The 27,372-nt window shown below is 41.5% G+C and overlaps 1 protein-coding gene across 1 annotated transcript in view; it reads right to left on the bottom strand.

Annotated features, from left to right (window-relative positions):
- Window positions 1–604: 604 nt before the first annotated feature.
- The window catches only part of LOC309567049 (vomeronasal type-2 receptor 26-like), a gene marked incomplete at both ends in the record, with an annotated part of 114,992 nt that continues 88,224 nt past the window's right edge, over window positions 605–27,372 (bottom strand). The window contains 2 exons of the mRNA XM_082272371.1: window positions 605–1,497; window positions 8,598–8,733. Of these exons, the coding sequence (XP_082128497.1) occupies window positions 605–1,497; window positions 8,598–8,733 (1,029 nt within the window). The remainder of the gene's footprint in view (window positions 1,498–8,597; window positions 8,734–27,372) is intronic.

The following is a 27,372-nucleotide window of genomic DNA, read 5'->3' as shown; positions in this document are numbered from 1 at the left end:
CAAGAAAATACCCTTTAAAATGAAGACAACTTACCACTTAAAATGTAAACTTACATTTTCATGCTCTCATGAACTTTAAATATTATTAAAAATGAGTTTAGAATACACCAACAAAATGTGTTTATTATTTTATACAGAATAATCTACATACAATATAAATAAAGTGACCCTGACACTAAAATAATGACATTACTATCAGCTTATGAAAGATCTTTCTGGAAGGTGGTGAGTGAAATCTCCCCTCTCTTGAAGAGTGATGGGTGGTTCTGGTATTTGATAGTTTATGATGATTTGGATACTTTGTCCCCCTCTGGTCACTGTGGTTCCTCCTCACTAAGTGACTACATTGCTCTGTAGTCATGTATCTGCTGTTAGGAGGAACCACTACACCCAGCAGGGGACAAGATTTCCAACGAACCCAAAGTGTCTGATACCAACAGTGTCCAGAGCAAAAATTAAACTCACCTTCCAAAGGAGAGGTAAGTATTACCGTAAATGTTCAAATATAACAGTATTAATTTTAAATACACTAGCAAAATATGAAAAATACCTATAATAGAGATAATGCTATACTTATTGGTTATCCATTGTTGCTCTATACATATTAGTGGATAACTATTTTTGTATTTAGATCAGGTCTGAACAGAATTATGTAACATTTTGGGAAAAATATACAGCCAAAAAGTCCAATACTTGAGGTTATTATTGCAAAAACCTCCACAGCCACCATGTGTTTGCCTCTGGTGCTCAGAAAGGCCGGGATCATGGCAATCCAGACACTACAGAACACCAGCATGCTGAAGGTGATGTATTTGGCCTCATTAAAACTGTCCGGTAATATCCTGGCTAAAAAAGCGATAATGAAACTCACAGCTGCCAGAAGCCCCATATATCCCAGGACAGAGTAGAAGCCGATAACTGAACCCTCATTACACTGAATAATGATCTTCCCCTGATAAGAGTGAGTGTCCCGATCCTGGAAGGGTGGAGAAACAGACAACCAAGTGATACAGATTATAACTTGAACCAGTGAGAAGACACAAATGATAAAATTGGGCAGTTTGGCTCCCATCCATTTCCTCCAGGGACTCCCAGGTTTGGTGGCTTTAAAAGCAATACACACCATGATACTTTTGGCAAGTAGAGAAGAGACGGCAACTGAGAAGATGATACCAAAAGAGGTGACACGCAGCATGCAGGTCACATCTACTGGATGGCCGAGGAACAAGAAGACACAGAGGAAGCTCAGCATGATGGAGACCAGGAGAAGATAGCTCAGGTTCCGGTTATTAGCTTTAACAATGGGGGTGTCCTGGTAATGTATAAATATCCCCAATATTAAACCAGTCAGAAGACAACAGAGGATGGAGACAGATGAAAATGCTGCAACAATGGGATCATCAGTGTAGGAGAGAAATTCCACCAGTTTTGGAACACACCGATCCTTCTTCTCATTTGGCCATTCATCATCAGGACATTTCATGCAGTTTTCACTGTCTGCAGGAAGAAAAATACAAACACAATGAGCATCGGGGTCAGAGCTTCTGAGAAAACCAATTGTCTTGTATTGTATCACAGCTAGCAACTGAAGTTCCATCAAAGCTGCATGAGAAAGCAAATTTAATAAATAAAAAAATACAATATAAATATTATATTTATATATAAACGGAGCGCAGATCACATACTTCAAAATTTCAGTTGCTTTTAACATCTGATTATGAGAACAGAAACCACAATTGCTGTTCGGATTTAGTTTCTTAGAGAAAATATTTCCATCCTGCTTCTTTGATATTTTTAAATTGCTACAAACAAATGAAAAACATTGATTTGAGCCCATTGATTACTGGATCAATAAACAAACATTCTGAAATCTGGGTGAGGGGTGTGGGGAGGTATGCAGTTGGCAGTTGGCAGGTGAAAAAGAGTCCATATCTATATTGAGGGACTTGCTGACCTGATTTTTCTTGACCAAGAAATATAACATATAACAATAGAATCTAGGTTTGCCTCGGTCTCATTTTCAGCCCCTGTCCTTGTGGTTCCCAGAAGAGAGCCTCCACCCTGATATGATCCCGTGCTTCCTTGGATTATAAATAAAAAATTGACAGTACACTACCAATAGCATTTTTGCTATACGTGTGGGTGGACACATATATGCTTGTCAAAAGAATTGCGGACCAATACATACCCCCTGAAGAAGACTTATTTAAAGTTGAAACGCGTTGGGGTTTGTTGGGGATCCAACATTTCGTCATTTTAATCTGTTTCCAACAGTGTGCGGTATCCATTGTCTGTACATCCATGAGTATTGATACATTGAAGGTCTTTAAATATATGTACCTTTATATTTAACGGTTCATACCAGTCTGCAAGACTGGTTGTCTGTTTTTTTGTATCACCATTATTATTATTTTTTTGTGTTAATCATGCAATAAAAGTTTGTCATTTTTTTATATATACCTTTTGCTTCACATTTTCTTCAAATACAAAGCATCCAAAAACATCCCCTCTCCCCCGCTTTTCTGGAAAATCCTCCCCCCCAAGTGTTTTTTTCCAGGTTTTTTCTATTTTGTTTGGGATGGATGCCAAAAATATAGTAACCCATGTATGAGTGCAACTGAGCAGTTAGATATGACATTTGTGGCTCAGTAATGGGCAATAGCAGAGACAGACTGCTGTTTTCTGTGTTAAATGGCACATTAATCTGGACATTGAAGTGACACACTAAAAAGTTAAAGTTCAAAATTAAATTTTTTTAAAATATTAAATGGCTAAAGCTTCTTTCAAGGGTCAAACATCAGCCACTTAACCAAGACTTGGGTGAAACCTATGGGAATCTTGTGTGAAAACATTTCTAAACCGATTTCTAAGAGACGTTACCCAGTCATGTCTACTTCTGCCATCAAGTAAACATGATTGTATATTGAATTCAGGTTTAAATAAGATAATAAAACATTTTGGAAAACATATACAACTTAGAAGTACAGCACTTGAGGCCAATATGGAAAATATCTCCATAGCCACCATGTATTTCCCTTTAGTACTCAGACAATCAGAGATCATTGTAATCCAGGCATGGCAAGTGATGTATTTGGCATCATTAAAACTTGTCTGGTAATGTCCTCACCATGAAAAACAGGACAAAGCTCACCTATTGACTGCCAAAAAACCCATATAACTCAACACAGAGTAGAACCCAATAACTGACCCTTCATTACACTGAATGATGATCCTGTCCTAATAAAAGTGAGTGACCATTTCCTTAAATGGGTGAGAAGAGGACAACCAAATAAGACATATTACTACTTGAACAGATGAACACACTGATACTGTGAAAGTGCAAAATATAGTGATTGCATGCAGTAGTAGCAGCTGGCATGCAAGGTGACTGTACAAAATGTTTAAAATAACAAAAACTGTATATAGTGCACTGCACTGCTTAATATATTAATCAAATATAGAAAATATTATAAAAGTCGAAAAGCAACTAATATAGTGCAAACATGTGACCACAATATGTGACAAAAAGTCCTTCCAATGTGGATAATCCTAGAGTGCTAGATGCTCACCAGAATGTGAAAACATCTATCAGTGTATGACATCCAGTAGAATCCACCAAAAATTGTGAAAGAGATCCAGTGCACGTGAGCCTCCAACCAAACTATACACTCACCAGAATTCAGATATAAAGCAGCTTCAATCAATATACCTTAGCAGGCATTTCTCATCATCTCATGTGAACACTGTGATCTCCTTCCAGAATTGAGATATAAACCAGCTCCAAACAATATCCCTTAGCAGGCACTTCTCATCATTTCATATGGATACTGTAATCTTCTCCCTTCAGAGATCAACGTCATGTGTGTAAAAAGATCACCAAACAGGAGCCCAGAAGCTCTTGTATACTACTTGATGCTTGTAATCTACTTGATTCTGCAACATTAAAACAGAAATGGCCAACTTTACAATGGCGGCCACCACTTCAAACATGCGGACACAATGACGTGATATAAGCCACTCCTGACGCATTACGTGCCCAGGCATGTTATCAATGGATACGTCTCCTTGCTGATGTCAATGTGTGGCCTCCTTAAATACCTAGATCCACTACACGGATAACCCGGAAATGGCAGTTGTGCCATCTTTAAAACAGAACAGGTAACCCGGAAGTACCCATTCCGCTATTTAAAAAAAATGTAAACTACACCAATAAACAAATGAAAATGATCGGTGACCAAAATGTCAATTTTAACAGAGGTAAGTGTAACGCTCCTGCGTTTCATGTATGGTGTGGATTTTCAGCTGCAGAAATATTCCACTTCAGTAGTCATGTAAGAGAGATGCTGAGATACCATTCCCAACCTCAATGACTCATCATGTGTGGAAGGTCTTAATTCAGCTAGTAAATACACACACTCAACAAGCTGGTTCCTAGAGTGACTTTATGTATGTAGTAACACAGTGATGACGATTTAAGAAACAGGTTGAGTGGAGGTGGTAGGTGACAGACACTTGAAGGTAAGACAGTAGCAGATGGATGTAGGTAGGTTTAGCAATCATGTATGGTAGCAGATGACAGAGTAGCAGGTGGACATACAAGAGAGATCAACCCAGTGCAGGAATAAGTAGCAGTAGTCTTAAGAGCTAGCAATCTAGATATGCAGATGTGATAAATAGTCTTTACTATGCAGAGCTAGATAGTGTAAGCTTAGTATAAGTTTATAGAGGGTTCCCCTGCGGGGTACTTAGCACTAACAGCAATACAGCCGAAGGTTGGTTCAGGAGGAGCGGATGATCCGGAAGCGGGATGCAGGGATCAGCGCAGCGAGGTTCCGTCAGCGAGGTATGCTTGCAAGCACGAAAGCTTCAAGCCAAGTTAGCATCCAGGTAAGGGTGTTTGAACGAACACATGTGAGTGAGAACCGGCGATTTAAATAGCCATCTAGTCCGGCGCTGAGTGATGACAGCTTCAGTCTTAAAGGTGTATGCGCACCTTTCCAAAAGAGAATGGTGGGGCGCATACACTTGTGAAAAAGAGTAATTTAGGGTACCAAAGGTACCGGAACATTACAGTAAGCTGTGTCAATAATAAAGTTGATAGTTGCTTAGAACATAAATGGACATACCATACTTATCTTACTCATTTGTTTTTAAGGAAGGACGGTTCATGGGTTACCAAAATAAATCCAAATATCAATAAAAAAAAGTCTAGATTGAGCTAGCTATTTAGAAGGCTAGTGCATAACAGCCAAAGAAACAGCTATGTAGCATCAATAAAAAAATTGATATCCAGATCGACATTCAATCCTAGAGGGACAAAAGTGTCCATTTCATAAATCCAGTGGGTTTCTAATTAGGACATTTCTGTTCTCCGGTTACAGCCCCTCCAATATGGGTTGCCTACATCAATGCCTACAAATTTTAGCAGGCTAGCATCTCTGTGATGACATTTCCTAAAATGGACTGACAGGTTATGCTCCCTAAAGCCCCTTATAATATTGCATACATAGGCGATCCCTTAGTCGCATAATAGTTCTACCAATAAATATTATTTTGACAGGGATATTCCAAAAGGTATACTACTTATCTAGTGGTACAAATTATAAATAGTTTAATAGTATAATTATTTCCTGTGGATCTGGAGAAATTAGAGATTTTTACCTTCCATACACCATTCCTACTACAGGCAACACATTTATTGCATGGGAAAAAGCCTTGCAGATCATTAAACAAAGAGATTGTATTTGGAGGGTCAATCACATTTGGGGCTAATTTATCCCATAAATTAGGTGCTCTTCTGAAAACCACTTGCGGTTGTCCTCATAGCGTTGGACCAAGAATGCGGTAATTACATAAAATACCCCAGTGTTTTTTAATCACCTTTTAATTTGAAAGTGCTGGATCAAAAATTTTGTGATGAAGGGATAACCTATGTAGGGGGACACTTTAGGTTGAGTATTAGGTAACTGTTTACGTTCCATATTAGCAACTAGAGTTGGGCAAACATCGCCTGTTCACCCTTATGGTGAACACCCGAATTTGCAAGGCGCCCTGCAGGATGTTTGTCTGGTCAGTGAACCCACAATGCACTGTGCGCTGCAACAAAGTTTTCATCTGTCATGAATGAGTTAACTATTCATGAGAGCTGATTTACTAGTGATATGTGATTGGCTATAGCTAATTTCATGGTGCAGGGTGCTGTGATTGGCACAGTTACCATGTGATAGCTGTGAACCAATTACAGCATAGACATTACAGCTTTTATGAATGAATTCATTCATGACAGCTTTGTTGCCATTCTGATCATGTAATTGCATAGCGATAATGTGCATACATTCACTGGTGTTTTTCAGCTCTGGGAACTTGTGGGGAAACCAATTATGCTCATGGTACCATAGCAACCAATAATGCTCTGGGGCAGTAGGCATAGTGTCATTAGTTGCTATGATGTTGGCAGGCAGCCTGCCTGCAAAAATGGCAACTCATGATACTAATCCAGAGCAGGTGGCATGCATGGCCACCTTATCATTCAGGCAAGGATGGGAATCTGGTTCTTCCAGACCTGTTCCACCTCCCACCTTCTACCACACTGCTGGAGGGCTTTAAAGTGAATAGGTGGCTGTGTGACTGGGGGTACTGTGTTTTCAAGGGGCTGTATGATGGGGGACTGTGTGATGGGGAGCTCTGTGATTTAAAGGGGCTCTGTGATAAGAAGATTTGGTGATGGGGAGAATCTGATATGATTAGAGGACTCTGACATGCTGGGGGATCTTTTATGTGATGAGGGGCTTTTGATGGGAAGTTAATAAATCAAGGTGATTGAGTGCATCATAAAATATTCAGGTTTGCTATTGATAATAAACATGTACATTTTTTTTTAATTTTAGATAGGGTACCTTTGGATTTTGCATACTTTAACCACTTTACTACCGGAGGATTTTGCTGTCTTACGTCCAGGCCACTTTTTGCTATTCGGCGCTGTGCGACTTTAACTGACAATTGCGCGGTCGTGCGACGCCGTACCCAAACAAAAATTTACGTCCTTTTTTTCCCACAAACAGAGCTTTTTTTTGGTGGTATTTGATCACCTGTGCGATTTTTACTTTTTGCGCTATAAACAAAAAAAGAGCGTTTATTTTGAAAAAATAACAATATTTTTAACATTTTTTTATATGAAATTCCCCCCCCCAAAAAATGTAAAAATCTAATTTTTTTAAAATTTTTGGCCAATTTGTTTTCTGCTACCTATGTTTGGTAAAAAAAAATCACGATAAGCGTATTTTGATTGGTTTGCGCAAAAGTTATTGCGTTTACTAACTACGGGAAAGATTTCTGTCATTTTTGGTGTTTTTTTTTTTAACGCGCAATGGCGGCGATCTGCGATTTTTTTTGCGGGACTGCGACATTGCGGCGGACAGATTGGACCCTTGACTGACATTTTTGACACTCTGTAAAAATGACACTGGCAGGGAAGGGGTTAATTTTATTGGAGATGGAGGGGTTAATGTATGCCTGGTGCTTACTGACGTGTGGGGGGGAGGTGACTATGTGACAGAAGGACAGATCAGATGTTCAGCTATGCTGAACACTCCGATCTGTCACTCCCTGTCACTTAGGAGATCTGCCTGCTCTGTTTACACAGGCGGGCGGATCTCTTCACTCGATTCCCCGACGATCGGGGAAGAGCAGCGGCGCCTACAGGGGGGGAGTCCAGCAACGTAGGTCTACGTCGCTGGACGGGAACGAGCCACATTGCTGCAGTAGCAGCAATGTGAGCAGAGGTAAAGTGGTTAAAAGGGTCTGGAAAAATGTTGAGAAACACTAGTCTAAATATATTTTTCTGGGGCTACGCTGTTGTCCACCTACAAGTGGAGAATCTCAATAGGTCCCATAAGGGTTAACTGCATATACCTCCCCTTTCTTTAGTTTAGGTAGACATCTTTGGGTAGGTCACCACATCTGTAAATATGTAGATTATCTTGTTATTAATATAATATAACACCCCCCCCCCCCAACGTGCCTATTTCCCTGACTTCTCTGTCAAGATCAATGTCACAATTATTAAACCATCCCTGAATTCCAAGGTGCTAGGTGTAATCCTGTACTCTAAATTCTCCCTTTGGTCCCACATCCAATCACTGTTCAAATCTGTGTTATGAGAACATTTCAGTCCCTGTGAAGTATTCACGCACCACTTTTGCTGAATAAGAAGAGATGAAAATGTTAGACCGGCTTGAGGACAGAAGCAAAAAAACAAGTATAGGGTATTTAAAAAAAAATCCAGGGAAGCTACATTTCAACTTTAAAAGATATTTTACATGTAATGTATGGACTTTACTGAAAGCTCTAAATCCCAGTGGTAGGATCTTAACCTGATAAGAACTCAATGAACTGTCTGTAGTTAGTTTGCTCTCTCTGTATACATGAGGGTTTCCCTCAATAGTCCAAAAACATGTAGGCTAGAAGTATATTACACACTCCCTCATGTTATTCCCTGCACAACTACAGTATGATATACTCTGCTTTTGCACATCTCTGAATTTCAGTGTAAAGTTAAAAACCATTAATAAATAAATCTGTATATAAATAAGATATACCTGTCTTATTAGATACATGCCCTTCTGAACATGGGACACAGTCATAGCAGCAAGAGTGCATTGAAGAGTGGATTGAAGATCCAGGCTTTTTTCTGTATCCGGGCAAACAGGAGTCCACACATTTAGATTCCAGCCTCTAAAAGAAGTGAAAAAATGAAGTCTCCTTGTGTGAAATAACATTGGAGATTCAATATTAGTATGTTGCAAAATGTTACTGTATCTCCTTATCCATTGCTTCCATTTCACTTTAAAGTACATGCAAAACTCAAATCTATTTTTCGTTTCAAACTTTTTAATAAAGAGATCAAATATTACAAAATACAGAATACAACAAGGTAAGAAAATTACAATCAGTAACAAAAGCAAATTTATGACATGTAGTTATTGAATAACAACAAGCGTTCACAATACAGGTATGAACAGTATATGAAGATCCCAGTCTGTACTAACAGGGCGAGGATAGGCTAAAGGTTATTGGGTGATCTGGGTGCAGAGCTAGGTATCAAACATAGTGACTCATCTTGCATAGGCAACTAAAAATTAACTCGGGAGGTCATGGGGGAGAAGTTATGAGAGTGCAACTGGAAGGGACTCAGTTGAGCTCCGAGTATACAAGGTTGGGAGCTTGTATCTTGTCTTGTATGGATCATTAGAGTAGCTTGAGAATGTGTCATATAGACTAGCACATAGACTAACATTGGGAGGTGTAAAGGGAAGGTATAAAGTTGGTCTCAAGAGAATAGCTAAGCTGTGTCTGTATTGTGTTGGTAATTGTGTACCAATATAGTTTAGGTGGAAAGGAATGGGGGTGGGAGGTAGGATTAAGGGAGTAAGGGGGAGCGGGGAGATAGAGATAAGATATCAGGGTTCTCCTGTCCTGCCTCAATCCTGCCAGCATGGCCAAAAACTATGAAGAGACTAGCATAGGGTTAGACCGAACAATTAATCAAAGTGGTATATTCAGTAGAGTTTGTAAAGTGTATCCAGCAAGACCAGCTTGAGATAAAGAGTTGTGGGGTATCATGTGAGATGTGGATGAGCTCTTCCATCTCGGCGATCTTGTTTACACTCCTCAGCCATTCCTAAACTGTTGGGGGGGAGAGGAAAGTTCCAGTGTCTTGGCAGGCAGCGTTTGGCTGCATTAATCATGTGTATAGCTACCGATTTGTGATATTGTTTATAAGGTATATGTGATATACAGTATGTAATAGAAATAAGGCCGGATCCAAGTTTAGGTCTAAAGCTGTTATGGAGAAAGTGATTCTATTAACTGATTGCCAGAAGGGCTGAATTTGTGGGCAAGCCCACCAAATGTGCAGCATTGTCCCCTTATCTGATTGACATCTCCAGCAGGTATTTGAGGCATTAGGATACATTTTATGTAGGAGGTCAGGTGTACGATACCAGCGAGATTGTACTTTAAATCCGTTTTCTTGGGTGGAAACGTTCAGGGAGCCTTTGTGGATATGGGCGCAGGATCGCTCCCAGTCTTTTGAGGAAATGGGTATGGTTAATTATTTTTCCCAAGCTGTACATGGCTTGCTCTTTATTCTGGATGATCCCAGGAAACGACAGGAATGAATAGTTGAGCTTAGTTTGGTGTGTGGGCCTGTTTTTTGACAAAGTAGGTCAAAGGGAGTAGGGAGTTTAGTGTAATTTGTTTTTTTTTTTTGCAAGGAACGAAGGAATTGTGTTATTAGGAGGAAGGTCCGGGGGGATTAGCGGTTTGCCCATCAGACGTGCCAAAGAAGAACAAGATAGTGGGTTCTCCCCTTCAAAGAAGTGATATACTCGCATTGAGTCTTATGACCATTGTTCAGCTAAAAATTGGGAGTGCATACCCGGGGAGAAGTCGGGATTAAACTGAACCGGGGTCATTGGTCCTTGGTTTGATATGTGAATAGATTTGCATGTTTTTTGAAAGCACGTAATGGTGGGTCCGATTGTCGGGTATTTGAGTAAAGTGGGGGGAATGTGTCCGTCTTTCAACCAAGGTATCGAGGCCAGGTTTAAAGAGGTGAAGAAGGCTTCTAATGAGACCCAGTCTTTGAAGCGTTCATGTGTATTCCAGTCTACAATTCTGGAAAGGTGACAGGCTCTAAAATATGTCTGCAGATCAGGTAGTCCTATTCCCCCCTGTGACTTTGTGAGAGTGAGCTGGGTGAAGTGTATTTAAGGTCTTTTTTTTACCCCAGATGAAGTCTGAGCAGATGCTTTTAAAGGATTTGAAAAATGCCAGTGGTAGATGGATTGGAACAGTTTGGAGCAAGTATAGTATACGGGGTAAGGCATTCATTTTGAGGATGGCTGTCTTGCCGAACCAGGGGAAGGTTGATTTGTTCCAATTCTTCTTGAGGTTAGAGCCTTCAGTAATGGCAAGTCGTTTTTAGCAAAGAGGTCGTGGAGACGAGTTGGGATTTAGATACCTAAGTATGTGAAAGAGTCTGTGTTCCATTTGAATGGGAAGTGAGCTTGACAGTGGATCACTGATTTTTGAGGGAGGGAAACATTGAGTGCATATGATTTTGAGAAATTGAGTTTCATGTTGGAGATTAAACCAAATTTCTCAAATTAAATTTTTCAATAGGGCTGCCAACATACCTCTCTGTGTACAGTCTGGAGATCCTGCAAGGAACAACACTTCCTATTTTAGGCTGACAACACTAAACCACTGCCCCACACTGGAGGAGGACTCATGGCGAGCTGACAATGCTGCTGCTAATATTGAGGCAGTTGTTTAGCGTTATCAGCCTGCTACAGGAAGTGCTGCTTCTGGTGCGATCTCTGGGTAAGAAACTGCAAAGGATTCACAAAAAATTTATTGTATAACGTGGTTCTAAAGTCAGAAGGTTATTTTATCTTAATGCATTCTATGCATTAGGATAAAAAAAACCTTTGTGTGCAGTAGCCCCCCTCAGCCCCTCTATAACTTTACCTGAGCCCCATCTTGATCCAGCAATGTTGCACAAGTGTCTCAGCTGTCTGGACCTCTCCCTCCACTTTGACGTCATTGTCTCCCACTGCTGTTAATCAAAGTCAGTGAACCAATGAGGAGAGAGGGGGCGTGGCCAAGCCGTGGCTCTGTGTCTGAATGGAGACACTGAAAAGCGGCTCGGCTGGGGTTCCCCCATAGCAAGCTGCTTGCTGTGAGTGTAGATAAATGCAACACTCTAAGTATTGAAATTATCCCATATACATCAAATAGCCATTACATTTGTGTAAATAAAAATAAATAAGAAAGTGAATAATAACAATCAATGATGTAATCAAAAACTGCAGTGACGTGGTGTTTACTTGGCATACAGAGTGCCAAAAGAAATTGTCCTTTAAAACATTGACGGATAATAAAGTTCATATGAAATGAAAAAAAAAAGATGATCAACAGTGTGGGAACCTCCACCAAACATATAGAGTGCAAACTCACCAGAACCAATTGCTGTCTAACATATAGAACAGCAAAACCCAGGGGTGAATGCAGCATTCACTGGATATGAATATTCTTCCAATGTTGTACATGGACATCAAAGAGAAAACTCACATGTTTCCATCCGGACAGTGAATCACCATTTCTGGAGAGAAAAAGGCTTATAGTGTAGTATTTTTTTTCCAAAAATAGATTAAAAAGTATATAAAAACTATAAATAGAGATCCAGTACTTTAAAATTCATAGGTATCCCCTGGCAGGGAAGCTAGGGACAGCACCACGAGAGCCCTGAATATTCATCATTGGCTCACTTCGCGTGGTATTCCCAGATTTTTTCTTTCTCTGGATGCCGAGAAGGCATTCGACAGAGTGGCCTGGGACTATCTATTGTCGACCCTCGAGTCACTGGGCATATTACCCCGTATGATGTCCTGCATACGGGCCCTGTACACCAACCAGAGTCAATGGCCACCTGTCGGACCACTTCAGTCTCACCAACGGTACCAGACAGGGATGTCCCCTGTCCCCAATTCTATTTATTTTATCGCTAGAACCCTTCCTCAACATGATTCGTTCCAACATTGATATTCGGGGGGATCCAAATAGCGGGGTCTTCACACAAAGTCGCGGCATTTGCGGATGACATGCTGCTTTTCTTGTCTCAGCCGCACCTTTCTCTTCCACTTTTACTTCGTGATCTGGAACTCTTTAGATCTCTATCGTATCTACAAATCAATTATGCTAAATCCCTAGCCCTCAATGTGTCTCTTCCTCAGGTGGAAGTAGACAGATGTGAAGTGAATTTTCCGTTCAAATGGGCGTGTACCATATCATACCTTGGGATCTTTATTCCTCGCAGTCTCTCGGATCTCTACAGATTAAATTACCAACCCCTTCTGAATACAACCAATTCTACCTTACGCTCTTGGAGCTCGCTCCAAGTATCATGGTTCGGCCGTGCATCTTTTCTAAAGATGTCCATGTCGATTCCGATCCAACTCCCGAATTCCTTTTTTGCATCTTTTAAATCGTGTTCCCAGAAATTTGTCTGGGGAGACAAAAGACCACGGATCAGATACCTCCAGCTCACAGCTCCTAAAGAGTGTGGGGGTTTGGGGCTACCCGACTTGCGCACTTATTATAAGGCCTGCATATTAAGCAAACTTGTAGATTGGAATGTACATTCGACACTTAAGGCTGTTGTTGGCCTAGAAAATGCTTTTTCTGAGATTCCGCTACATCTACTCTCCTGGCTCCCATTCTCCGCGATTAGTGAGGATTTGAGGAGTCATCCTATGGTCAGTCCTCCGTTGAAGCTACATTGTGCTTGGCGCAAATCTAGGAAAATTAACCTAGCATCTGGCCCTATGACTTCTATTTGCTTGAATCCAGCCTTCGAGCCGGGCATGTCTAGCTCATTTCTAAAAGACATTTGGCCGCATGACAATGTTCTGGCCAAACACTTTTTTCATAGAGGCTCCCCACTGTCTTGGGAGGAACTTAACCAGGTTCTTCAACCCCACTCCATCCCATTGTGGACGTTTTTCCAGATCCTCCACTTTCTTACCAACCGGCGGGCCATGTCTGAGTGGACGAGGCCCCCGACAGGGATTGAGGCCCTTTGCGAAAGGGGTGGACCCCAGAGACATGTAATCTCTGCACTGTACCATCTCTTGCAGTCCCCCCCTCTCCTCTCATCCTCTTCCTTTCGTGCAGGCCTGGTCAAGGGAACTGGACCTTTCCCTCACAGAAGAGGAGTGGTCCACTATATGCCGCACTATCCAGGGTGCCTCGGTAAGTGTCGCGATTCAGGAAAATGGCTACAAGGTCCTCGCAAGATGATACCAGACACCTGATTGGATACACAAATTTTGTCCGACTGTCCTGAGTACTTGCTGGAGATGCGACAAAGACCAGGGTACAATGCTCCACATTTGGTGGTGATGCTCTGCACTCCAGCCTTTTTGGATGAAAGTCCATGAATTAATTAAGGACGGGGGTGGTTTTTTAGAGATATAAAAACTGAGATGGATTTGTTGCCATCATCCCTGTAATAATTGGAAAAAGAAGTTTGGTTCCTCAGGCCAAAAAAGAGAAAGTGGGATTTTATAGGCAAGGTTAATTATTATTCATTTTATTAAGAAATGATTACATATAAAGGTAAAAAAACAACAAAAGGATAACATTGGTTGCATAGGTAATGGGTATTACACAATATACAATTTATGAACCATTTTACTTATTAAATGGTGATTCCTGGTTGTAGAACTAGGGTTCCGACGCGTTTCGGCATATATTGCCTTTGTCAAGGAAAAAACATCACCATTTTCTATAAAGTGAAAAAGTGAAAAATACAAAAAATTAGTGACTTGTTGTGAGAAATATATCAAAACAAACAAATAAACATCGTCTTTTCTTTTTGTGTACCTAGACTTCAGGAACATCCGTGCCCATGGGGAAATGGGGGGAAGAGAGGTTCAGGTCCTGTGCCCCCCAGGCTTGTTACTGGATCCTTGGGCCTATTGGTCTGAAGAAGGGGGAAGGTTGGTTTTATGCAGGCATGTGTTGTTTAGTGCCATATTTACGCTAATAAAATTGGGTTTTCAAAATTACCTCAAGTATACAAATAATGCCTCTTAGGGATGAGTGGGGTCCTGAGGTATGTAACAAACCCCAAGCTTCTATGTGTAGCCACAAATACTCCTGGTTTCCCTAGGAGAGTGGATAAAATTTCAGTATATAAGGTTGGCATGTACAGAAAAGAGGCCTGGAAATACGGTGGGTATAAAGCAACACTTACGTTTAGAGAAAAAGATAAAAGACACTGGTGTCCTCTGATTGGTCCCAAAGGTGTAAGCATATAATCCTATGTGAAAATAATAATTTGCAATAAGTGAAGGGAAAAAGGGGATTTCCTTAATAATGATGTAATAAATAGTCGGTATGATCAGTATGTTGGCTTACTGGAAGTTTTGAAGAAGAGGTCCTTGGATTTGTCAAATTCCGAGATCAGTAGGGGGAACTGACCCTCCTACCGAGGATGCAGGGTCACTGAATCTCTGTCTGGCAAAAGGAATACATCATTTTAATATAATTTAGGTAGTATTTGGGATTGGCCAGCAGGTGGCGCTGTGCCACAATTTAGCAACTTACTTTGTAGATGCTTGTCCTCTGCCACAGATGTATAAGACTCTGTCTGACAGGAGGAGAGAAAAAATATATATAAATAGTTTTAGTGTGTAAAAAATGTGTTAGAAATGGCCAACAGGTGGCGCTGTGGCGAAGCTTACTTGATATCCTGAGGGAGCAGTAGGAGGCTGAAGAGTCTAGGCAGGTGCAGACCGCTGGCTTCGGACGTTCACTCCTCGCTGGTTAGAGCGGAGTGAAGTCCTATGGATCCCCGGCCGTCTTTATATGTAAGTCGCGCATGCGCAGTGAAGCGCCGGGCGACGCCGATGTTGGGTCATTGACTGCGGCCGCACGTATAGTGTGCGTGCCACAGGCTGCGCGCGCAGCCTGTCAGTGAGATGACGCGGTGGATACATAATCAGATGCCGCCGACACGGGGGTTGGAGCCAAACTGTCCCAGCGCGTGCTGGGTGGATGCAAAGGCATCAGATCTTGCTATGACTCCCGGAATGTGCCCCCCCTGGAGGAAACCAGGGGGGGCTTGCCGTGCCGGGTACAAGGGGCTGGATGGGCAGTGAGGACCCGATCTTCCTCCCACAAACATGGGTCTAAGAATCACCGAAAGTCTAGGACACAATAACATTTAAACATGTCTGCATGTGTTTAAAAATCATTAAATTCTTTATTATAAGGTCAACGAAGCAATTTAGGCAAAAATAAAGGAGAGTCCTCCTGGATAGTAAGGAGCAATCATTTACTGAGCGGCAATGGGGGAAAGAATAGGTTCGGGGCAGTGTGGGGATGGATTTGACCCAAAAGAAAGGAATGGGTTATGATTCCCCGCAATGTGTGAGATGCGGGAAAAATAAATCAAAAATAAAGGATAAAAATAGAAGAATAATATAGAATAAAAAATGAAAATAAAATAAAAAACATGAAAAATAATAATATAATAATGAATAAAAAATATATATGGAACAATGAAGGTTTTTAGTCGGTTTTTCCTGATGAGAAGCCTTCCAGGAATGCCCGGTAGCTCTCATTCTCATTTAATCCTGGGAAGGAGGTGGCATGCAAACGTTGGATCCACCGCATTTCTCGTTGTAATAGGATTTTGTTCCAATCTCCCCCACGGGGGGGGATGTGGACTCTATCTAGTGCAAAAAAAGAGATTTTGGGCATTTTATTGCCATGTGTTTGGGTCATGTGTCTTCCAAGAGGGAGATGGAAATTACCCATAGACATGGTTTCAACATGCTTGTTGACTCGACGGCCAAACTCTTGCCGTGTTTTGCTTATATAAAAGGCTCCACACTGGCAGTTCATCATGTATACCACTCCTTTGGTACGACAATTAGCAAAGTGCCTTGGCTCAAAAATGTCCCCGTTGGGGAGAATTTTTGAGACACTTCTGGGTATTACTTTGCACTGCATGCAGCTTCCACAAGGGAAGGTGCCTTTCTGTTTGCAGGGGGGCACAGGACCTGAACCTCTCTTCCCCCCATTTCCCCATGGGCACGGATGTTCCTGAAGTCTAGGTACACAAAAAGAAAAGACGATGTTTATTTGTTTGTTTTGATATATTTCTCACAACAAGTCACTAATTTTTTGTATTTTTCACTTTTTCACTTTATAGAAAATGGTGATGTTTTTTCCTTGACAAAGGCAATATATGCCGAAACGCGTCGGAACCCTAGTTCTACAACCAGGAATCACCATTTAATAAGTAAAATGGTTCATAAATTGTATATTGTGTAATACCCATTACCTATGCAACCAATGTTATCCTTTTGTTGTTTTTTTACCTTTATATGTAATCATTTCTTAATAAAATGAATAATAATTAACCTTGCCTATAAAATCCCACTTTCTCTTTTTTGGCCTGAGGAACCAAACTTCTTTTTCCAATTATTACAGGGATGATGGCAACAAATCCATCTCAGTTTTTATATCTCTAAAAAACCACCCCCGACTTTACCAGGATGGTGAATCATCCACTCCTCACTTATTAGAGATATAAGTTGACCTCTATCTACCTTACATTTTCTCCTTTTATTGGAGTATTATACTTTGTGGCTCCATTGTTTTTGGATAGAAGCCCAGAAACATAGGAGCACCCCTTCTTCTATTTCTTTATAAATAGAGGAAACTACTTTACAGCAATCATGAGCACTACAATGGGGGATTTGGTCGGAACAGAATGGGATGACCTAATGACAGGAATCCATACTAAATTCCAAACCAACGAACAATTAGAATCCGATACCCTAGCACTGTTCGCAACATTAAAGAGAACTCTTGAAAAAAAGTCTGCATTTTACTGGCATGTCAAAACATTCCAGAGATACATTGATGAAAGGATTAACCCCATTGGTCTACGGGTTCAAATTTTTCCATCAATAGAAAATATCTCCGCCACACTGAAAAGAGACTGGGAAGACATTCTTAACGAATGTTCAGCCAATCTCATGCGTCTCCTCCAAGAAGAGTACAGACGACAGATTAAAACACTTGAAGATGACACCAAAATTCTATATACTAGACTCACACCCTTAAAAACTGGTCCCCTATACAGTGACCAAGAAACTAAATTAAAACAACATCTGGAAGATTACAGTAACAATATATTACGCAATAAAGAGAAAAAATACTGGAGAGACAAAAACGCCTTCATACAAGGCAGAGCATATAGATGGAATAACAACAGGAAGACACGACCTAGACAGAACCCAGGTAATAAAATCCCTTATCCCTATTCGTCCGACTCATCATCCTTTTCAAATGCTTCCGGTACAGAGGAGTCAGGCGCCAGAAGACGGGGACCTTTTCAGAAAGATCAGCACAGGGACCAACCTAATAAAACAAAAAAGAGTAAAGACCCTAACCCAGACAACCCACAAGAGGGCACCTCAGACGCCACAAGTCAGGAAGAAACTCAGGATACCAGTACAGCGGTTAGAAATCATGACATCTTTACGAGACTAAGAAGAAGAGAGCAAGAAACCTTAACCAAGGGCAAACCTTTTTTAGCCAAGGGCAAAGCACCCCCGAAACAACCACCAGAAAATTAAACACTGAAAAAAACTTCGGGATGTCTATCATTAATTTGTCCCAACACACTCTAACGGAGGAAGAGAAGGAAGTCCTTTCCCTAGGCCTATCCTTCTGCCCCAATCAAAAGATAGACAAATTTGAAACCATTAAAGATTTGAACCTTTTTGCCCGAAAACTATTATTTAAGTGTCTTTACGAAAAACAAACTACTCAACCAACATCACAAGCTCCCCTGTCAGCCGCTGAGTACAGAGCCATCAGGGATCTAAACCTCCTCCTTGAGGAAGGAGGCTTAGAAGACCTAGACGATCCATGGGAAGAAAACTCCTCAGAGGACGAAGATACTAGAGAAGTAATACCAAGTCAACCTGAACCCTTCAAAAAGAAATCACACAAATTCCCGTCTTTGAATCAAAACCCTGCGATAGCACTCTTCATCAAACAGACTACCAAAGACATCGAAAAAATGAGGGACGATCAACGTCACAGCAACTTAACCCTTGGACAACAGAGAGCTCTAAAAAACCTTAAATCCAATGACGATATTGTTATCAAACCATCCGATAAAGGCGGTAACGTTGTAATTATGGACAAACAACAATATAAAGCAATGTGCCAGAAAATATTAGACAACATAGCATGCTACAAGAGAATCTCACCTGTCCTGATCAACAGATATAATGAAGAATTTTATTTAAAAATAGACAGAGCTCTCAACGAGGGAGTTATTTCAAAAACACTATGGGAATTCATTCGCATAGCTCATCCCCGTACATCCACCTTGTATGCACTTCCAAAAGTGCACAAGAATTTGGAAGATCCCCCTGGCCGACCGATCGTGTCAGGAAACGGTAACATCACTGAGGCAGTCAGTCAAGTCATTGACGCATACCTGAAGCCACATGTCCAAAATTTGGCATCTTATACAAAGGACACCATCCACCTACTGCAAACCCTGGAAGGAATGGTTGTTCCAGCCAACGCGTATCTTTTAACCATAGACGTTGAGTCATTGTATAATAACATACCTCATGACAAAGGACTTACCGTAGTACAACATGTTCTCCGCCAAGAAAGCCTGCATGACATACCGTTTCAAGATTTCATAATTAAAATGCTTGAGTATATACTCACCCGTAATTACTTTTCCTTTGACGGCTCGTATTACTTACAGATATGCGGTGTTGCGATGGGGACAAGCTGTGCCCCATCGTACGCAAACTTGTATTTAGGTATGTGGGAGCAGGAGTTTTTGGCATCTAAAAACAACGCACATCTTTGCAAGTATATCTCGCTATGGCAGAGATACATAGACGATTTGTTCATCGTATGGGACGGTCCGGAAATCCTCATTGAAGAATGTCTAAACAAAATGAATAATAACACCTACAATTTATACTTCACCAGCTCACACAGCAACCAGGAGGTTACCTTCTTGGACACTACTATAATGAAGGACACAGATGGCCAACTCCACACGAAATTATTTAGGAAAACAACCGCCGGCAATACCATACTGCATGCGGAAAGTTTCCATCCGACTCCTCTCAAACAATCCATCCCCCACAGCCAATATTTACGTATCAAACGGAACAGTTCCAAGTATGAAGACTTTCAAAAAGACGCCGATGCTCTCACTACACGCCTACTGAAGAGAGGATATACAAAATCTTGCCTCAAACGGGCATTCAACCGTGTCAGAACGTTGGATTGACAAGACCTACTATACAAACCTTCAACCCAACGTAAACAACAAAATACAAACGAGACGAGAGTAATTCTCACCTTCTCGAATCAACACCAACAAGTGAGAAAAATACTTGAAAAAAACTGGTCCATACTCAGGGAAGATGACCTACTTAAGACCTTGGTGCCACCCAAACCTCTCGTAACCTATAGGAAAGCAGGTTCTATTCATAACTCGCTCGTACACAGCGAATTTAAAGAGTGTTACCACAAAGACCCCTGCAAACAGAAAGGCACCTTCCCTTGTGGAAGCTGCATGCAGTGCAAAGTAATACCCAGAAGTGTCTCAAAAATTCTCCCCAACGGGGACATTTTGAGCCAAGGCACTTTGCTAATTGTCGTACCAAAGGAGTGGTATACATGATGAACTGCCAGTGTGGAGCCTTTTATATAGGCAAAACACGGCAAGAGTTTGGCCGTCGAGTCAACAAGCATGTTGAAACCATGTCTATGGGTAATTTCCATCTCCCTCTTGGAAGACACATGACCCAAACACATGGCAATAAAATGCCCAAAATCTCTTTTTTTGCACTAGATAGAGTCCACATCCCCCCCCCCGTGGGGGAGATTGGAACAAAATCCTATTACAACGAGAAATGCGGTGGATCCAACGTTTGCATGCCACCTCCTTCCCAGGATTAAATGAGAATGAGAGCTACCGGGCATTCCTGGAAGGCTTCTCATCAGGAAAAACCGACTAAAAACCTTCATTGTTCCATATATATTTTTTATTCATTATTATATTATTATTTTTCATGTTTTTTATTTTATTTTCATTTTTTATTCTATATTATTCTTCTATTTTTATCCTTTATTTTTGATTTATTTTTCCCGCATCTCACACATTGCGGGGAATCATAACCCATTCCTTTCTTTTGGGTCAAATCCATCCCCACACTGCCCCGAACCTATTCTTTCCCCCATTGCCGCTCAGTAAATGATTGCTCCTTACTATCCAGGAGGACTCTCCTTTATTTTTGCCTAAATTGCTTCGTTGACCTTATAATAAAGAATTTAATGATTTTTAAACACATGCAGACATGTTTAAATGTTATTGTGTCCTAGACTTTCGGTGATTCTTAGACCCATGTTTGTGGGAGGAAGATCGGGTCCTCACTGCCCATCCAGCCCCTTGTACCCGGCACGGCAAGCCCCCCCTGGTTTCCTCCAGGGGGGGCACATTCCGGGAGTCATAGCAAGATCTGATGCCTTTGCATCCACCCAGCACGCGCTGGGACAGTTTGGCTCCAACCCCCGTGTCGGCGGCATCTGAATATGTATCCACCGCGTCATCTCACTGACAGGCTGCGCGCGCAGCCTGTGGCACGCACACTATACGTGCGGCCGCAGTCAATGACCCAACATCGGCGTCGCCCGGCGCTTCACTGCGCATGCGCGACTTACATATAAAGACGGCCGGGGATCCATAGGACTTCACTCCGCTCTAACCAGCGAGGAGTGAACGTCCGAAGCCAGCGGTCTGCACCTGCCTAGACTCTTCAGCCTCCTACTGCTCCCTCAGGATATCAAGTAAGCTACGCCACAGCGCCACCTGTTGGCCATTTCTAACACATTTTTTACACACTAAAACTATTTATATATATTTTTTCTCTCCTCCTGTCAGACAGAGTCTTATACATCTGTGGCAGAGGACAAGCATCTACAAAGTAAGTTGCTAAATTGTGGCACAGCGCCACCTGCTGGCCAATCCCAAATACTACCTAAATTATATTAAAATGATGTATTCCTTTTGCCAGACAGAGATTCAGTGACCCTGCATCCTCGGTAGGAGGGTCAGTTCCCCCTACTGATCTCGGAATTTGACAAATCCAAGGACCTCTTCTTCAAAACTTCCAGTAAGCCAACATACTGATCATACCGACTATTTATTACATCATTATTAAGGAAATCCCCTTTTTCCCTTCCCTTATTGCAAATTATTATTTTCACATAGGATTATATGCTTACACCTTTGGGACCAATCAGAGGACACCAGTGTCTTTTATCTTTTTCTCTAAACGTAAGTGTTGCTTTATACCCACCGTATTTCCAGGCCTCTTTTCTGTACATGCCAACCTTATATACTGAAATTTTATCCACTCTCCTAGGGAAACCAGGAGTATTTGTGGCTACACATAGAAGCTTGGGGTTTGTTACATACCTCAGGACCCCACTCATCCCTAAGAGGCATTATTTGTATACTTGAGGTAATTTTGAAAACCCAATTTTATTAGCGTAAATATGGCACTAAACAACACATGCCTGCATAAAACCAACCTTCCCCCTTCTTCAGACCAATAGGCCCAAGGATCCAGTAACAAGCCTGGGGGGCACAGGACCTGAACCTCTCTTCCCCCCATTTCCCCATGGGCACGGATGTTCCTGAAGTCTAGGTACACAAAAAGAAAAGACGATGTTTATTTGTTTGTTTTGATATATTTCTCACAACAAGTCACTAATTTTTTGTATTTTTCACTTTTTCACTTTATAGAAAATGGTGATGTTTTTTCCTTGACAAAGGCAATATATGCCGAAACGCGTCGGAACCCTAGTTCTACAACCAGGAATCACCATTTAATAAGTAAAATGGTTCATAAATTGTATATTGTGTAATACCCATTACCTATGCAACCAATGTTATCCTTTTGTTGTTTTTTTACCTTTATATGTAATCATTTCTTAATAAAATGAATAATAATTAACCTTGCCTATAAAATCCCACTTTCTCTTTTTTGGCCTGAGGAACCAAACTTCTTTTTCGAATTAATTAAGGAGGCCACTTTGAGAGATATGGAGTTCTCCCCAGCGCAATACTTGTTGCACTGGGCTCCCTCCCACTGTCGTAGATACAGAAAATCGATGGCCATGCACATGGTAACCGCAGCCAAACTGTGTATGCCATGCCATTGGAGGTCACCCGCAATGCAATGCCCTCCACCAAAGAATGGTTTAATAGACTGAATCATATAGAACAGATGGAGGAATTGATCAGTATCGCTCATGATACCTACTCAGAATTCGTTGCCACCTGGCAGGATTGGACCAGATTCAAACACACAGCAACATATGCCTCGATCATGGCCTCTACTTAGAGGCTCCTTATTCCGTGGATCTTTCTTTTTAGGATCATCACCTTGGGGACCCTCCGAGAGAGTGGAGGCTCCTGTCAACAGTCTTTTTCCCTCTTCCTCCCCCCCCCTGTCCTACCTCCCCTCTTCTTCTTCTCTTTCCTACTACTCCCTTTCTTTTCCTTCTATCTTCCTCTTCTTTCTTTCTCCCACTGGGAAGCGAATCTTCGCTTCTAAGCATCCTCCTGAGCCATACTTGTGACATACTACTCCCTTAAACCGCCTGTTAGGTTGTTTCCCCGTTTCATGCTCCTCAATATTTATGCCTCGGTGAATAGGCTACCCAGAGAGCTCCTTTACAGTGTACCTCAACCTGGCTAAACCTCCCTATTTTCACGAATTACCTTAAACATTAGTGACTCAGCAATGTTGACTTACCCTTATTGCACAAGTCTCTTTGTTTCTAGTGTGTTAATAACTAGCGATAGTGCTCTTGTTCAGGTTATGCCTCTTAGAGCCGAGCATCTGAAACTGCCTTTGATGATCATCGATATATGTTATGGAGTGTGGCTTACGCCGAAACTAGTTTTCTTGCTGTTTTTATGATTGACAAAAAAACTTTTTTGTTGTTCCAAATGCTTTTGTTTTACTCTCTGTACCTTGTACTCATTATATTTCAATAAAAACAATTTTTTATGGAAAAAAAAAAAATTGTAGGTATCTCCAAACTTCAACCACATTGGAGAGGATGTTACCGTATGAGAGAAATCTCAAAACTAGAAATTAAATGGTTATACCAACTAAAATCTTTCTCTCCTATGGGGTTGCAGCATATGGTCTGAGCACTGACAGGCTGACCCCCCACCCCTTCAACCTATGCAGCAATGCTGGCAGCACTCATACGTCTATTACCCAAAGACAACCTCTGACAATGACACTGAGCACGTGCACTCAACTTATTTGGTCGACCATGGCGAGGCCTGTTCTGAGTGGAACCTGTCCTGTTTAACCGCTGTATAGTCTTGGCCACCATGCTGCAGCTCAGTTTCAGGGTCTTGGCAATCTTCTTATAGCCTAGGCCAGTGATGGTGAACCTCGGCACCCCAGATGTTTTGGAACTACATTTCCCATGATGCTCAACTATACTGCAGAGTGCATGGGCATCATGGAAAATGTAGTTCCAAAACATCTGGGGTGCCAGGGTTCGCCATCACTGGCCTAGGCCATCTTTATGTAGAGCAACAATTTTTTTTTCAGATCCTCAGAGAGTTCTTTGCCATGATGTGCCATGTTGAACTTCCAGTGACCAGTATGAGAGAGTGAGAGTGATAACACCAAATTTAACACACCTGCTCCCCATTCACACCTGAGACCTTGTAACACTAACGAGTCACATGACACCGGGGAGGGAAAATGGCTAATTGGGCCCAAATTGGACACTTTCACTTGCGGGTGTGCTCACTTTTGTTGCCAGCAGTTTACACATTAATGGCGTGTGTTGAGTTATTCTGACAGCAAATTTACACTGTTATACAAGCTGTACACTCACTACTACTAGCTCCAGAGTTTAACCCTGAAGAGCAAAAGGGGGTGCCAGCGGTTGGGCCCTGAAGTGTACAGTGTTACAGTGTTGAGAGTTGCAGCAGTATCTACAAGAGGCTACCTCAGTCAGGAAGGGCTGGAGGAAGCAGTGTCAAGGACTTTTGAGCTAACCAGAGTGTCAGAAGTCAGTTTTCATTACAGTACAGAAAGTCAGTGATTTTAAGTGCCAGCAAGCGTGGGTTGGCATTCAGCCGGCGTCAAGACAGTGCTGAAAGGCATTTTTCTTCAAAGTGTCCCGATTTGTACCTAGTTGAGCCAGAGGAGTATCCCACTCATTCCCTTCTCCCATCTCCATATAAAATAAACAAAACAAACCAAAGATGCCGGACTGTTCATTATCTCAGATCTCACACTTGGGTAAGCAGTTTAAATGTGCTGTTGGTGTTAACGGTAACCATGGCAGACCCGCATCAGGCCCAATGCCTGGAAATCCTGCTACACAGGTGTTAAGGCTACAATATAGAAAATCAGAAGACAAGGGGAGACCTTCCCAGCCCCTAGGCAACCCCAATGGGATCACAAACTGTTGCCCAGGTAGCTAGGGGAAGCTCCCCCATGTAAAGTGATCAGCAGGTGCCTGAGGAGCCCATTAGAAAAGTTTGCTGTACGGATATTGAAATCAACAAAAGCAGCCCGAACAGTTTGCCAGATTTGTAAATGAGGAGAACATGACATAAAAGCAGGTTCGCCTGTACACATCTAGAAGTTGAATGTAGCATTTATGGAGAATACCCCTATAGAATTGTTAACGTGAAGACTGTTGCAGAGTGCGATCACTGGGTGCAGCGGAGTCCATTCAGATCAGACATTGTGGAGTAAACAGGAACTGGCTTCTTTATTGGAACATAACCACAGATTACCTTCTCATGGTGAGAAAACCACAGACAGGAAAAGATAACCAACAAGTTCAATACATTGTACAGGAAATACACATCATACAAAATGCATAGCATATCACTTAGCATTAGCGACACCTACTGTCCTATTTATGAACTGCAATAGACTAAGCTTAAAGTTGTTGTATCTCCAACACCCCTTCTCAACAGCTAAGGCTTAGTCTATTAAACCCATCTTCTTTGTATTTCGCTTTAAAAGTCCATTTACAGCCTATGGCTTTCCTTCCGGGTGGTAGTTCTGTAAGTTCCCATGTTTAGTGTCATGCATGGATTTTATCTCTTCATCAGCAGCCTTTATCCATTTACTTGCTTCTTGTTCTGAAAGCTGAGATATTTCTTCCCAGGTTGCAGGTTTGTTGATACTGGCAGTACTTGACTTTGTATGAGAGACGTACAGGTGGTTTACCTCTGTTTTCTCTTGTTGAACGTCTCATTTTTGTGTCTGAGCCTTCTTGTGTCTGCTCTTCAGTACTGGTAGAGTCTGCACTCAGTTCAACTGTTTGTTCAGAAGTTACAGAGATAGGTTGGTCAATGTCAGTTTTCTCTTCTATTCTTGCTTCTACTGTTGTCATTACATTGTCTCTGAAATCTTCAACAAAAGTTATGCTGTTGCTAATGGTAACCTTGTCTGTTTTGGGATTAAGGATTCTGTAACCTTTGACATTGTCACTGTATCCAACAAAGATACCTTCAAATGCTCTGTTTTGGAGTTTGGTGCGTTTTTCTTCAGGTATGTAGATGAATGCTTTGCATCCAAAAACTCTTAGGTGTTTTACATTTGGCTTCTCATTGTGCCAAAGTTCATGTGGAGTTTTCTCTATTGTTCTGGAAAGAAGTCTGTTCTGCAAATATGTAGCTGTCATAGCTGCTTCACCCCAGTATTTTTGTGTTAGTCCAGAGTCTGTTAGCATACATCTGATCATTTCAGTCAGAGTTCTGTTCTTTCTTTCAGCTACTCCATTTTGTTCTGGTGTATATGGTACTGTCTTTTGATGTTCTATTCCATTCTGTTTTAAGTACTCTTGTATCTTATATCCTGTGAATTCACCTCCATTGTCACTCCGAAGTATGAGAGGCTTCCTCTGAAACTTGTTACTGGTCTTTATTATATAGTCTTGTAATTTGTCAAAAACGTCACTCTTGTGTTGTATTAGGTAGATGACTGTGTATCTTGAATAGTCGTCTATGAAAGTCACTATGTACCTTTTGCCTCCAGGTGTAGGTGGGTTTAGGGGACCACACACGTCACTGTGAACTAAGTCAAGTGGTTTTGAAGCTCTCTTCTGACTGACTTTAGGAAGTGTTGCTCTTGTAGCTTTGGATTTAATGCAACATTCACACTTAACAGTAACTGGACAAGGGGATATTGTTAGATCCCTTGTCAGATTTCTCCTCTGTAGTTCCTGTATGCATTCTGGGTGTCTGTGACCTAGACGTCTGTGCCATATATGTATACAGTCATTGTGCTTGTGTGTACATAGTCTCACCTTTTCCTTCACTGTGTCGAGGTGATACAGATGATCATCCAGCTTGGCACTTGCTACTGTTTGGTTGCCGTTTAGGATTAAACACTTGTCACCTTGGAATGTTACAGTGAGTCCTCTGGCTGTCAGACGCTTCACAGATAAGAGTCCTCCTTCTAGATTAGGAACATAAAGCACATCTTTCACTGGTATGGCTAGATTGTGTCCCGCATCATCAGGGAATACAAGGGTTCCATGCCCATATCCTTCTGCATGTATTTTGCTTCCATCTGCAAGATAAATAGTTTCTTTGTTGTTCAGATCAAGTTCTGTGAAAAAACTTCTATCACTTGTCATGTGACTGGTTGCCCCCGAATCGATGCACCAGCCTTG

Source organism: Pelophylax lessonae (genome assembly GCF_965119305.1).
Source record: "Pelophylax lessonae genome assembly, chromosome: 1".
In the NCBI taxonomy this organism is placed as follows: Eukaryota; Metazoa; Chordata; class Amphibia; order Anura; family Ranidae; genus Pelophylax; species Pelophylax lessonae.
The sequence above is the reverse complement of the archived record's forward strand: the minus strand, read 5'-3'. Positions and strand labels throughout refer to the sequence as shown.